The 14,502-nt window shown below is 41.1% G+C and overlaps 1 protein-coding gene across 2 annotated transcripts; it reads right to left on the bottom strand.

Annotated features, from left to right (window-relative positions):
* Nucleotides 1–1,265: 1,265 nt before the first annotated feature.
* znf280d (zinc finger protein 280D) lies at nt 1,266–14,502 on the bottom strand. Of its 2 annotated transcripts, none has more exons than XM_085762013.1 (18): nt 14,158–14,502; nt 10,652–10,776; nt 10,241–10,455; nt 10,048–10,147; nt 9,384–9,608; nt 9,210–9,281; nt 8,979–9,085; nt 8,670–8,854; nt 6,353–6,510; nt 6,149–6,249; nt 5,912–6,058; nt 5,319–5,453; nt 5,007–5,233; nt 4,261–4,401; nt 4,102–4,170; nt 3,879–3,994; nt 3,759–3,783; nt 1,266–2,356 (listed from the first exon to the last, which is right to left on the bottom strand). In XM_085762013.1, exons 2-18 carry the CDS (start codon nt 10,767–10,769, stop codon nt 1,429–1,431), a joined length of 3,069 nt encoding a protein of 1,022 aa, XP_085618139.1. In that variant the 5' UTR covers nt 10,770–10,776; nt 14,158–14,502; the 3' UTR covers nt 1,266–1,428. The 2 variants fall into 2 exon arrangements, with proteins under 2 accessions (XP_085618139.1, XP_085618150.1); XM_085762024.1 differs by having other exon boundaries at nt 3,759–3,780.

The raw sequence follows: 14,502 nt of genomic DNA, 5'->3' as shown, positions 1-14,502 counted from the left end.
GACACAAACCTCTTGTATTAAAGATTTATTTACATAACAGAAAAACACTGACCCAAACCCTGTAACTGACAGATCTCTGAGGAAAAGTGTGTCCTAAGGGGAACACAGTATATCTTTAGAGGAATGTATTCAAAACAGACTTGGGGTGGGTTTTACATTTACAGTGCCATCATAGACATAGATGCATTTACAGGCTTGTTCTACCGATACTTTATATACAATGGTTAACCCTTTAAAAATCTATATGAACAATGACTTTGACATCGTCAGCCACACAAAGTAAACAAAACGCAGTGTATAAAATATTCTTAGAGCTACTGGGAATTTGCCTTTTATCGATAAATGCAAAATAAAAGGCAACTTAAGCAACTGGCAGCTGGGACATGATGAGTCAACACATTTAATCAAGTTGTCATGACGTGCTTAGCACCTGCGCCCTAATGTGTACATGTTTCTTTTACAAGCTGGCACTTAACACAGTCAAACTAAGACAGTTATTATTTTGCTCATTCCTCAGAGAGCGGTGGTCATTTTTCCTCCTTGTGTCCATTTCCATTGATAACTTTAATGTTTTGCCCCAGCCACACAAAGCTACCATTCGCTTCCTTAGGGAATAAAATGTCATACTAATATTTTGCTCGATATGCACTACTTAATTTACTCATTGTTTTAAAGCAACTTTGTGTGCTGAGATAGTAGTTACTGATACATTCACACCATCATCTCTTAACAATACACCTGTCTCACATCAATTATAGACCAATATTTCTGCCACAAACCAGGAACGACCTTTAAATGGTGTATACATACTCAGTAATACTGTATGTTCTTGTCACAAATTCAAAGGGAGCTGCTTGTGATCACAAAAAAAAAAAAAAATACTTAACACATTATACAATGAGGGGAAACCACAGATTAAAAATCTAAAACAAACATTTTAACTTGGAGAATAATGGAGTTTTACTGTTGAAACTAAATTGATTCTAAGGAAAAATTTGATTTTTTTTTTGTTCCTGGAACTGAATGAATATAATTATCCAAAACTGACCCTGGGCATTAGGAGCACAGCCAAACACTGTCCTCCTCATGACCGCTGAGGTTTCTTCAAGGACAACATCAACCAGTTTTTGAAACATTTATGAAATATTAAAAGAGCTACAATCTTTTTTAAATCTTTTTTTTCCAATTAGATACTTTATAAAGTTGTAGGGGAGACATTTTTTTTTATTTATAAATACGTTACAGAAATCTGGGGAAGGCAGAGGAGTTAAAGGAAGTTGAAACCAAATTCCCAAGCAAATAAATCTTGGCTAGTAGCAGTAGAAGATACCAGCAGCCAAAGCAACAGCATCATAGCACTGATATTTGTAAAAGAAAATTCAAAGCAGTGGGTTTTTTGTTTTTTGTTTTTAACTTTGCAGACTTCAGTTATTCAGCTTCAGTTTGCTGGTCTTTATTCTCAGGGACGATCCCTTCCACAGGGAGCTGCTTTTCCACATCTGGACGTTCGGAGTCCTTATCCACATCTGGACGTTCGGAGTCCTTTTCCACATCTGGACTTTCGGAGTCCTTTTCCACATCTGGACTTCCGGAGTTCTTTTCCACATCTGGACTTCCGGAGTTCTTTTCCACATCTGGACTTTCCGGGTTCTTTTCCACATCTGGACTTTCCGGGTTCTTTTGCACATCTGGACTTTCCAGGTTTTTCTCCACATCTGGACTTTCCGGGTTCTTTTGCACATCTGGACTTCCGGAGTTCTTTTCCACATCTGGACTTCCGGAGTTCTTTTCCACATCTGGACTTTCCGGGTTTTTCTCCACATCTGGACTTTCCGGGTTCTTTTGCACATCTGGACTTCCGGAGTTCTTTTCCACATCTGGACTTTCCGGGTTTTTCTCCACATCTGGACTTTCTGGGTTCTTTTGCACATCTGGACTTTCCGGGTTCTTTTCCACATCTGGACTTTCGGAGTTCATTTCCACATCTGGACCTTCTGGGTTCTTTTCCACATCTGGACTTTCCGAGTTCTTTTCCACATCTGGACTTCCGGAGTTCATTTCCACATCTGGACTTTCCGAGTTCTCCTTGGACCCATCGCCGATGTCCAGAACTGCGTCCGACTGGCAGGAAGACGACGGAGCGGGCAGCGCAGACCGACTGGCTTCTCCCTTCGGGGAACCTTCGCTGACGCTTACTTCTTCTTCTGTGGGAACAGCTGCTGGTAACATCTGCTTCTCCTCTTCCACGGCAACACTTCCAGCTGTGGCACTCACAACTTCCTTTAAGCCAGATTTTTGATTAGGTCCTGACGTCAAGACGTACACGACCTTTGTTGGCTGTCCAATGATCAGTTGCCTGCATGGAAAGAGGAACACAGCATAACAAAAGGCACAGCTCAGGTTAACACAGTATTTCCCCTAGAAACAGTCGTCAATGACCCAAAACGATTCCTTCAAAACGAAGGAAGTAGTCGGTCGAGCTCACAGTGCGCAGGTGAATTCAGTAGTAGCCTGTTGATATTAATTCATGTGTGAAATTCTAAGGCCGGCATAAGTAAGAACAAATCTTTTTTGGCTGATTGGCGGCCTGGTGGGAGGCCAGAGGGCTGTACTACGGAGTGAGTTTAGTGGGTTAGTGAGGAATGTCGAGTCTAAAGCCAGGCTTTCCAGTATCACAAAGGTGGCTCTCTTTTAACCCCACTGAATCACCATGGTAACTTTTGCTTAGCTCATAACCTGGTCCTGACCAGGTCCAACTGACAACGGATTTTCATATAATGGCGGTGGATAGAGTTCACTTTTGAATCGTCCAAAACACACACTATGAAACATCCAAATACCTCCATACTGCTCATCTGTACTGACCCAAGTGTCCTGAAAGCCGGCACATGAAAAAGTTGTTGGGAAAAAAATTATTTGATCTCTGTTTTTAGCCTTGTTGTAGTAGTAGCTCCCAGACAACATCAACAGAGCCACTGGGAGCTATTACTACAACAAAGCTAAAAACAGAGATCAAATACATTTTTTCCGAACAATTTTTCATGTCGCGGCTTCAGGACACTTGGGCCAGTACGGACGAGCAGTATGAAGGTATTTATTTATTTAAATGAAAATTCGTTGCCAGCCGGACCCCCCCTGGAACTCCAAAAGCTGATCTGCTGGTATTTAAATCATATGATGCTTAACGCCTCCTTTGATGTGAAAGTGCACAGAGCACAAAGCTGAGAGCCGGACTTAACAAACCAAGTTGTTAACTCTGACTGGGGCTTTAGGTTTTGTTGAGCTGGATCATGAACACAAAGCCTGGCTATGTTGAGCCTCCTTCGTGATACAGCCCTCAGGCCCTTTACAACAGTGGTAGGGGAAACACTGCTGACATGCAGTCACCAACAGGCTCTTATCAAGTATTACCAAAAACAGAAAACAAATATCAAACCAATTTTAATATTTGGAAGCAGTATTGTACATCTAAGGGAAAGTTAAGGTGCAAATGTATTGAGACTGTGTTGTTTTGGTACCATAAAGGGGGACTCTACCACTTAAACACATAAACGCCACTTTACTAATCACAGACACTTGACTTTCTTTTTCTTGTTGTTGTTGTTGTGGATACTTCAACTTCACAGATGTGCGATAGGAAATCGCTGGGTTAAGTTGGATTTAGTAAACGTTTCTTTAGTATTAGTCGAGTGTATTTTCTAAAATATTAAATACAAACAGATGGAAAACAGTGACGTCGGCAATAGTTTTCTACTCACAATCGATCTTTGGCTTTGGCATCTGCTGGGTTAAACACAAGAGACAACTTTTCAAGAAACTTAAATCACTCAACAAAACCCACCATGACTCAGCTGGTACACGAGGAGACAAAAACCTACCTTTCTCCTGAATGACTTTGCATACGTGGTTTGGTCGATCAGTTAAATGCTTGGTCATCAAGTCGCCACCTGATGCGTCCACGAGGAGGTCACAGTTGAGACACACCAGGGTTAATCTGGGGAAAAAAACAAAAACAAATCCTCCGTCATGTTCGATTTCAAAACAGAAAACTCTGAATTCTGTGTTGTGCAACATGTGCTGCAAGTTACGACGTTTACTTACTTTAATGTAGATGCATTTTTCTTGTGATCCATTTTGAAGAATCTGTTTTTTTTGATGGTACTGTGAAATCTAAAAAACGCAAAAGGAGGAGTCGTCACAAGATCTGTCAAATAAATACAGTGGTGCTACAATATTGATCCAGTTTGAACCGTTACTCACCTGATCATATGATTCCCGATGGAAACTTTGCAACTGGTCCGATATTTGCATGCGCCGCAGTTCGAAACCATCGGGAAATGAGAAAAGAAGTGGTCGATGTTTGTGTTGCACTCGATGCACGTGTGATGTCGGTTGTCAGCTCTGCAAATTGAGAATGAGAAACAGCACAAAGTTTGAGACAAAGTTTAAGATAAACATCAGAAGGACTTTCCCACAAATCCATAACCAATCACCTTTGTTAACCGTAAACTCAGACAGCTGCAGGTTTTGTACTTTCCATCTCATCATCTCACCTGCTTGTGAGATGATGTGAAGCATCTCTCATTGAGTGACTGAGACCAGTATGTTTTTGATTACTCAGCCCAATTAGCCCATTTTGAAGGAGATCGCAGTATATCTGCTATCCATATTTTTAGCCAAAATAATTAAGTGTGTCTGGAAAATTAGCAATTAGCCGCTTTGTGTATTGCTAGGCTTTAATAACATCAATTAATTTGCTGTCATAAATACCCAGGAGATGGGGGCCAGGATGAGATGAGGGATTCTGGGGGATTCAAAGGGGCCCAAAAAATGGACGTGTCTGGGATTTTCAATGATTTATTTTTGGGGGTCCAGTTTTTCCAAGCCGTCCGAGAGCCACTGCCCATTTGTCAAAAATAATCTCCACATTGGATATAATGGATTTTACCTGTTTGTGACCAGTCTGTATTAAAAAAAGCAAAAGTGGAAAAAGCAGATTAACAAACCTGAGGCTCTTGAGTGCCAGGTTGTGCTTCGAGCTGGTTTTGTCTTGCTTTTTGTTCTGGGCCGTCTTGTTTTTTCCTGCTCCAGTGTGGTTTGATTTGGACTTGGATACGCTGACTGGAGGTTTCATTTGCTGACTGAGACTTGGCGTTTCTGAAGGTAGGCCGGATCGCTCAGGGGAGACATGCACTAAGGGCGTCTTTCCTGTGAGGGAGGCTCGAATGGTCACCTGGAAGGACGAAGGAGATTTATATTAATCAGTTGAAAAATAAATGGCTCAAATAAATGATTATGCTGATTTAGTTATGTCAGACCTTTGTACCCGGAGGCAGGCCCTCCAGGGCTTTAGGTTTTCTGAAAGTCTTGTGGACGTGAGTCCTGTGCTCCACTTTCTCCTTGTAGGTGAGGAAATTCAGTCTGCATTTTCCACAGCGATGGATCCCTTTTTTCTAAAGTAGAAAAAAAAACATCACAGTGTAGAAACACAAAGGTGTGATTAACAAGCAGTGCGAGTAGAGACCAACCTCTGAAACACTTAATTTGGATTTACTGAAAAAGTCTAACAAGCATGAGATCAAGCAGCAGCTTTAATTTCTATTATTAGAGCAGCAATTAATTTTGTTTGGTGCTACTTTGACTATATTTATTGCTCCATTCAAGCAGGTTTAATTGTATATATTTTATGTATTACAGCAAGGTGCTGGGCAGAAAACTAAATCAATCCAGCCTCGCAGTTGGAGCCAAAAGTACAAAACCAAAATGATATTCAAACTGTTGCAAAATAAACTTTGAAGAATCTCCAGAATCAGGAGATTGAAAGAAAAACACTCAGCTCTGTGTTACATTTGAGATGACATTTAAAAGTTTACTAGCTTTACAAAAGACGGGATACAATTCAACATTATACCTGATGTTTCATGTAGTGCTGCATGTACATGTGACTACTTCTGTTAACTTTGAGGCAGAAGGGACAGAGCAGGTCTTTGGTGTTTCCATGGACACTTCTGAAATGAGTCTCCACGTCTGAGAAGAAAGACGACCTGTAATTGCACACCTGTGGAAAAAAAAACAAAAAAGAGTTTCAGCACTGTTTTTTTTCCTTCAGATGTTAAACCGAAGCAGAGCTGAGCGAGAGGCAACAGACCTGGCAGACATAAGGCATTTCCCCGGGCTTGTGATTATCCTTCATGTGTTCCAGGAGCACTTGCTCCGACTCAAACGCCAGCTCACATATCTTGCAGTTGGCTGAAAAAAAAGGAAAAGAGAAGGAAAATTATAAATAATGACTGAGACTCTTAACTAAACTGTCAGGTCTACACGTTGAGCTCAGGGGGTCGTCATGCTGTACTTGAGGATTCGATGGGGCTGTGAGCGCTCTCAATGTGGCACTGCAGCTGGAACGGAGTCATGTACTGTCGGTAGCAGTGCTGACACGTCGTGTGGCTCTCCCAGCTCTCGCTGTTCTGCTTCTCCAGCTCCAGGTGGTGTTTCATATGGTTCATGAACCTGCAAGGCACAGAGGTAGTACAGAAACATTTAATACAAATGAGCTGACAGGTGAGACCACTGATTCACATGACATAACTTATTTAAAAATAATATTATTAATAAATATAAAACTGAATTATAAATACCAGTGTGCTCATAAACTGTTGTATGTAGAATATGCAGGTTTTTGTAGGCAAAATAAGCTGATGCTTCAGCCTACACCTTTTCGGTCAAAGTGCACTGTATTGCTTTGTGGTGTTTTGTTTTGCATCTATACTTTTATATTTGTCTATTGTACTTGTTTTTATAAGATCGAAATAAACTCACTAAACTAAACATGGGGGCTGTAAAAAACAAAACTAAACAAAAAAAACTTACAGGATGGAAAACATAATAAAATGAGTAATTTTACATGTTTATCTGCCAAAGCACTGCAGAGCACAGACACCTATTAGCAACAGCCCAAACCTTTAAAAAATCATTTCTAACACAAGATATTCCAAGATATTAAGAAGAAATTTCTTTTGCCATGGACAGAATCAGTGGTCACTCTACAACCCAACAGACTGTAACATCAAACCAATTCACTGTTTTAAGTTAATGGAGTTCAGAGCTGAGCCGATTTTCTGCTTCGTCATTAATTACAAACTTGTGGTTGTTCTTTCTGTGCCGTCTTATAAAAACTAGGAAACATGGCATTCATCCAAAATGGAATAACGCTGCTCTGAGGGCAGAGCTAAAAAGAAGACACCGTTTAATAAGTCTCATACGAAAAAAATTAAACAAATTTGGCAATTTACCAAAAAAATGAAAAAAATGAATCATTATAATCTAGATATTGTAAGAAACTTGAAGTGATTTTCACAGTTATAAAAAGTCAGACGTACCAAAAACAAAACCAATGTCAGCTGTTGGGGGGGGGGGGGGGGATTAATATGCATGGCCTGTGTGTATGTCGTGGTTATGAACCAGGTCCCGAGAGGTTTAAAGATAAATGAAGTAGTCTCTTCGCAGCTCAGTTTCTAAGCACATCTAATGGTCGTTATAATATCAGCAATTACACACAGATTTTTATTTTGCCTAATGATGTAGAGCTCCGCGGCTGCACCGACAACCTCCACGGTTACCTGCCACAGCTGCCCTGACGAGGCACGGCCCATTTTTCAGCCCGTACATTCTGCCACCTCAGCTCCCCTAATAGAAATTTTTATGTGGATGACCTGTGACCCCGGCTGTGAGAGTGCGGCTGCAGTACAAATGTGTTTGCCCATTAAAAGAAGCTTACAGAAGCTTTTTTTGCGATGTTCAGAGGCAGAAGTTATTTAATCAAAGGAACAGTTCTTACACCACCTAAACTAGCAGTCATTTTTCATCTTCAGGCCCAAGAGGGAAAACGGTCCGATACCGTCATCCATCTAAGAGGAAAACCGCAATGAGGGCCCCAGAACATGTCCACTCCTTCTTTATTGGACAGATCTGTTTTCAGCTGGTCCTTCAAGTCACAGTCTGCCGTCTGGGAGATTTTTCATTTTAGTGTGCGGACAGTTTTTGGACCATGTCTTCCTCTCACATTTACGTTCAACGATGGGTTTACTGCAGCTTAAATCCATGTCAGATACACACAACATGTGTACGCAAAAATAATGTGAATTACTGATTCAAATGCTCTGACAACTTACCACATGAACACAATGTGACAGTATGAAAGGTTTCGCTTTTAGCAAAACCTACAACACAGAGAATGATCACCCGCATCTGCAGCTCCTCTCAGCTTTATCAAGTGTTGTTGCAAGGTAAGTTTCACCTCAGTGTTTGTTTGGCTGTCTGCAGTGCTGACACTGTGACGCTGTGGCCAGTTTACTCTCACTACTCTCTTTGCAGTCATTTCTGGCTGCAGCAAGAGGCTGCTTCCAGAAAAACAAAACACTTACAGAGTCGAGCTGATGAACAATGTGGAGCATTGAGCATTTAGCAGCTTCAGGGACAGATACTTGGTAAAGGACAACAGCTAAAATAAAGAAAATACTGGACTTTTGCATGCAACATCCAGAGCTGCACTGTGCCGGTATTTCATATTTTCAGTTGACATGTTACTTGAGCAAAAAAGAAAAGAAAAGAAAAAAAGACCATGACACAGAGGAAAAAATCATATTACTTAATTAAAACTATTGTCATACCTGATGTTGTTCTTGAGAACTTTCAAACAGCTCTGGCACTTGAATGTAGTGTTGGTCTTGGGCGACTCTTTGGTCCCATCTCCCTCAAACAGGCCGTAGTAAAACTCTGAGACCAGCATGATGCGCTTGTTTGCATTCATGTTCTGACCTGATGAAGTTGTACTTTCAACATTTGCACTGCAACCCTGAAACAAAAAAAATGTTTTACATGAATATTTCAGTGTCTGACTCGTTTCAACAAAGATGCGAACGTACATTTGTGTGTTTTTTCTCCACTTGTGAAGTATGTTCTGCAACAGCTTTACTCACTTTCAGATGAAATTTTAGGGCGCCCAGTGTAAGAAACTCGTCTTTACAATTGGGGCACACTTGCTTTACAATCCCGTTTTCCACTCGGACAGTTACTTTTGCTGGTCCTATGAAAAAAACAATTAGATGTTACAAGTAAGACGATATTGAAACAAAAGGTTTTGAGGTTTGTTTACAGAAATAAACATACATGACAGTGTTTATAAAATTCCTGTGGTAACAGACACTTACCCGCATCAAGCTTTGCTCTTTTGGGAGTGGTGTCCATTTGTGGTGGTAGCAATCGTTTGACTGGATTTTGATCTGTATAGAATCCATGAAATGTAGGAAAAATGCATTTACATTCCAGTCACTGCTAAATGGTTGAGCTACAAGTGTGGTAAGTGGTTAAATACACAAAATTACCTCTGTTGGTGCTGTTGGTCTGTACAGGCAGACAGAAAGTCTGAAGAGGCTGCATGTTGGGCCGGCTGGGCTGCAGCTGATTAGCTTGTGTTGAATACACAGCCGGGCTCTGGACGTTAGACAGTGTCACAACATTGTTGCTGATTTGTTGCACCTGAGGCCTGTGGACGGCGCCAGGAACCACCGTGGCTTGACTGACATGCTGAAAAAGCTGCTGCTGACCAGCTGAAAAAAAACAGAGAACACTAATCTGAGACAAATCTGACATTTACCACATTTAGGTAAAATATTCTGATAAAGCTTTTTGGTAACCCTTTAATTTACAAGCTGCTAATTACGTGTCAAGAAATAGCCAAGAAAAAACAATTAATTGCATCATAATGCCTACAAATAACAGTTATTTCATAGTAATGTTGAGAAATATAACCAAGAAATAACGATTGATTGCGTAATGCGTAGACATAGCCCAGAAATAACGGTCAATTGCAAGGACTTGGTGGAGAAAAATTCTGGCCTTTCCCAAAAACACGTGTAATCTTTTGCCTTTATGAAAAACATGACATAGCGGCCTGTAAATTAAAGGTTTACCAGATTTTCTACTGTGCTACAAAAATCATTGATCCAAGGAGGAAGAAGATGCACAGCTTAGAAATATTATGTTTACCTGGTACAATTGTAAATGATGTCCCAGGGGGGTAATGTGACCCCAGCGAGGCAATAAAGTCACTGTTGTTCGCCATTTGCGGAGAAGTGACAATAAACCCCTGGAAAAAAGGTTGAAGTCATAACTTCATTACGGAGTCGATTCAGAACAATTTTATTATTCGAACTTATTCGACAAGTTAATGCAACAATACCTGGTTATTGACAATAACAGGCTGCGGAGTCACTGTGGACAGATTGTTGGGTGCTGCTGTATCCAATGTTTTTCCAAGCACATGCAGTGGCAGCATTATTGGTGAGGTGCTGAGGGCCGGCGGAGGAGCCAGACGCTTTGGCTCTGGTTTCGCCTCACTGATCCTCTGAGGTGGTGGTGGTGGAGGGTTAGGCTTAGCATCCTTTGGAGTATTAGCTGTGAACGTGAACATACAGGTGGACCAAAATAAGCACTTCAACAGGACAAGAAACCTCCTCACAGACAGAGATTATGTGCAAAATATTGGGAGGACAAATGGGCAAAATAGAGCAAATATTCATTATAACAACAAATAATTTTCCTATTGTGATTCTAACGTCTAACATTAATATAATTATGGGCTATGACATACAGAGCACTCCGACGAATATGGGTTCATCATCATCGTCCTCGATCAAATGAACCTCAGGAACTTGTTTCTGCCACGGCTCCAGCTCCTCCTCAACACACTCCATAAAAAGTTCAGACATTTTGGAGCTGCAACACAGAAATGCAATAATTGTTACAAAGCAATGACCAGATAAATGCTACAAGCAACTTAGTCAGGTCACAACTAATTCTGTGGAAGCTGAACTGAAAAGTAAAATTGGTCAAAAGAAATCTACTAATGCTAATAACTTGATAAACTCTTAAGAAATGACAACAGACATGATGTATTTTGATGTGTAGGATGTATCTTGATACACCTAACAGGAAATCAAGACGCAATCGTCAACATTTTCAGGTTTAACAATGTAGTCTCGGACCCAACAGATGGCAGAGAGGTCAATACTCATATGAGAAAGAAAATAGTTATAAATCATAGAGTAAACAGATCTTTTTCAATAAAGATGTTTGGATGTCATGGTAGGAAACAACTGTATGATGGCTGAATTGAGTTTGGCTGCTCTAGCTTTAGTGTCCTCCTGTCATTGTTCATGCTGACTTCTCGGTCGGGTCTCGGCCGGACGCTGCAGCTGCACCACAATCTGTATTATTGCTCCAGAACAGCAGGTGTTTCTTTGGATGGAGTAGACACTTATTTTTAGGTGAGCCTCTCACTTAAGAGAGCATTGTGTTACAGGTTGTTTGTAGCTTTAATTTTGCTGCACTGAAAAAGGGATAGTTCAACATTTTGATTTTTGACAAATTTGATTTTTGACAAATTTGCCTATGGTCATAATCCCTGTAGTCATAGGAGTAGGTTCATTACCTTTAATTATCGGTGCATGTTGTTCTGAGATCCGCGGGGCAGAGACGTGAGCTGCTCAGTGAACACAATGGAGGTAAACAGTGCAGGTCCCCTCTCCCTCACAATCCAACAACTCCAAAAAGCTTTCGTGGACAAGTTGTGACCTGCACATTCACCACGCTATGAAATAATCATCTATAATTATCTAACGTTACGACACATGAAGCAAATACTCAGAACTACTTGCACTTTTGAAGTCACTCCGCCCAGCAGCCGTGTCTGGAATGCAGTTTTGGCCGCGTATTTGCCTCAAAAACAACTCTGTCTCGTAATGTTATATGACTATTTCATAGCGTGGTGAATGTGCAGGTCACAACTTGTCCAACAGAGCGTTTCGGAGTTGTTGGATTGTGTATTTGATGAGTCTGATGAGGGACTGTTCACCTCCATTGTGTTCACTGAGCAGCTCATGTCTCTGCCCCTTTAAAAACAACATGCATGGATAATTAAAGGTTATGAACCTACCCCTATGACTATAGGGATTATGGCCATAGGCAAATTTGCCAAAATGTTGAACTATCCCTTTAAGCATCCACCCATCAGTCTATAGAGTTACTGCTGTTAATCAGGCCCCCAAAAGCAGCCACTATTAAATGTATCTGCTGCCTAATGTTATGTTTATCTGCTAAAGAAAACATATTTCTGGGGAGGAAGCTCCTTAGGGCAATAATAGAGCAGCCAGAATCATGTTTCAGCAACAGGCAGCTGAAAAAAAAATCACAAATATGTTGTGGCACACGACATGGTGAACTTCTAAACCAGGCTGAAAATACAAGCAGAGAAAACTTATGTCTTGTTCTACTGGCAACAACCAAGAGGTTAATCGTGAGGAAATAATGAAAAGAGGATCCTCCTACTATCGTTCAGTGGCTGGACATTGAAGAGATGTATGAAAAATGGACTCCTTAACCCATTACAACAACACAACCACAACCTTTATAATATATGACACTCATTCCTCTTTTTCCCCTGTTATGGCAAGATCAAATTAAATAACATTTACCGTTCTTTGATTGGCCGCTAAACAAACTCTTACAGCTAAAGACCCAAAATCTCAACAACACTGTCCACTTCATAAGTTGTTTAGGCAGCAATAGACATACACAAAGCGTCATTCACTAAGTTGGAGTCTCGTTTCTGGTCTGATGGAAGTCCAACATCTCCCCTTTCTTTCACACAGCAGCCAGTTGCTTCTTTAAACATTGTTGATAAAAATTGATTTTATGCACACGGGCACCTGAAACAAAAAACTTTAAAGCTTTATTGCTGCTTTCATAGATTTCTTTAACCACTTGGAGTAAAGGCAACATGTTATGACATTATCATCTTACACATCAATCAGACACAGTCAGAGAAACAATGCCAGTCAGATGGAGTCATGTCTCTGCCTGTTAATCTGCCAAACCCCTTAAATGTTGACAGCCAGCCTGTCTGTCAGTGGGTTTGTGGTCACCAGCTGTGGTTAAAGCAGCTTTGGTGAAAGTGGAGCAATACAAACCAAAACAAACGTCCAAAAGACAATAATATGCTCTGTAGATAGACGACACTACCTTTTCTGTGGATTCAGTAACGATCATCACTGATAATTGTCACTTTAGAGGAAGCAGAACAGTATAAAACTAGTTTCCTTTTTGTAACAACCAACTAGTGCAGGCGCAGCCTCGTCAACAAGTTATGCAAATGCCTCTCTTCCAGGAAACACTGACTGAATCTGTCAGAGGCCACGCAGCGTAAACTGTGGTTATTCTAGCATTAACAGGAATGACAATTGGTTCAAGTCAACTGGGCTTAGTTTTTGTCTTGAAGACGTGAAGCGCCTTGTCCAAATGGCTTCATCAGTTCGTGTAGACTAGACTGGGTCTACAAGACAAAAACTAAGTCCAGTTGACTTGATTCAACTGCCTAGAGATGCCTTTGACTTGGAAAAATGAGACAAACTGAAACAAAGGTTTTTTTGAAAACCATCTTCCAAGATGGCGTCAGGACTGGTTGCCATAGGAGATGGCTGATGCAGCTGTCCAAGCCTTTTCTAGATGAGGACACATTTCTTTTTAAAACATTATAGACAGGGTTTTCTTTTCTTTTTAAAAATCTTTCGTTGTTTCTATTTTTCTATTAGGTGACGGGTAGGTAGGCTGTCTTCTAGTGGGACTGTTTGGTGAAATGAAGGTGCTCAAGATGTTTTAGTTTTAGTTTTGACTCATCATAATCGGTGTGGGTAAATATTTTATCTTCACAACCAGATGATTGATTGATTGATTGATTGATTTTATCTGAATCTGACGTGTAATTGTTTGAAAATCAAGAAAACTTGTTAGCACAACGCCCTCTGGAGTTTATACCACAAAACTAGCAGCTAACATTAGCATGTTAGCTTGGCGTTGTGTTTTTTCATGTTATTAACAGCAATGTGGCTAATGCTAACGAGCTAACTGCTGCACCCAGCTTCGGGACCGATTCCCTGAGCAACATAGAGACATTTTATAAGACATCCAACACATCTTTTTTCTGTTTTTATCTCCACTTTTCCCTGCCGTGTCGTTACATTACCGATAGTCATCAATAATGATCGATCGGCGCCCCACAACATTAGCTAGGCTTGCGTTTTGCTTGCACGTTGGTCCTACCTGAGAGCTGGTGGATGTTGGGACAAAGACTGACTGCTCTCTGAGTTTCTGTGTCGCTCTCACACAGCCATCCACCTCGGCCCCGGGTCTGGATCTCTGCAAGTCCAGCAAAGTCTTCCTCGGACGACGCAGTTTTGTAAGATTGTGCGGGACTAATTCACCACACACAGGGACAGAGGAGGGAAGAGGGAAGGGGGGGCAGCGAGCAGCCTACATCTGCTGGCCCGAGGCGGCGGAAACAGTCTGACCGTCTGCACCAATCAGACCACCAGCCGCATAGTTTCCTCTCTCTTCTTCTCCTTCTTCTGCAGCCTCGTCTTCTTCTTCCTTGTTTTTGTTGAATGC

Source organism: Trachurus japonicus, chromosome 3 (genome assembly GCF_045865225.1).
Source record: "Trachurus japonicus isolate A0001 chromosome 3, Traja_1.0".
In the NCBI taxonomy this organism is placed as follows: Eukaryota; Metazoa; Chordata; class Actinopteri; order Carangiformes; family Carangidae; genus Trachurus; species Trachurus japonicus.
Note: the sequence above shows the minus strand (reverse complement) of the source record. Positions and strands in the feature narration are given on the sequence as shown.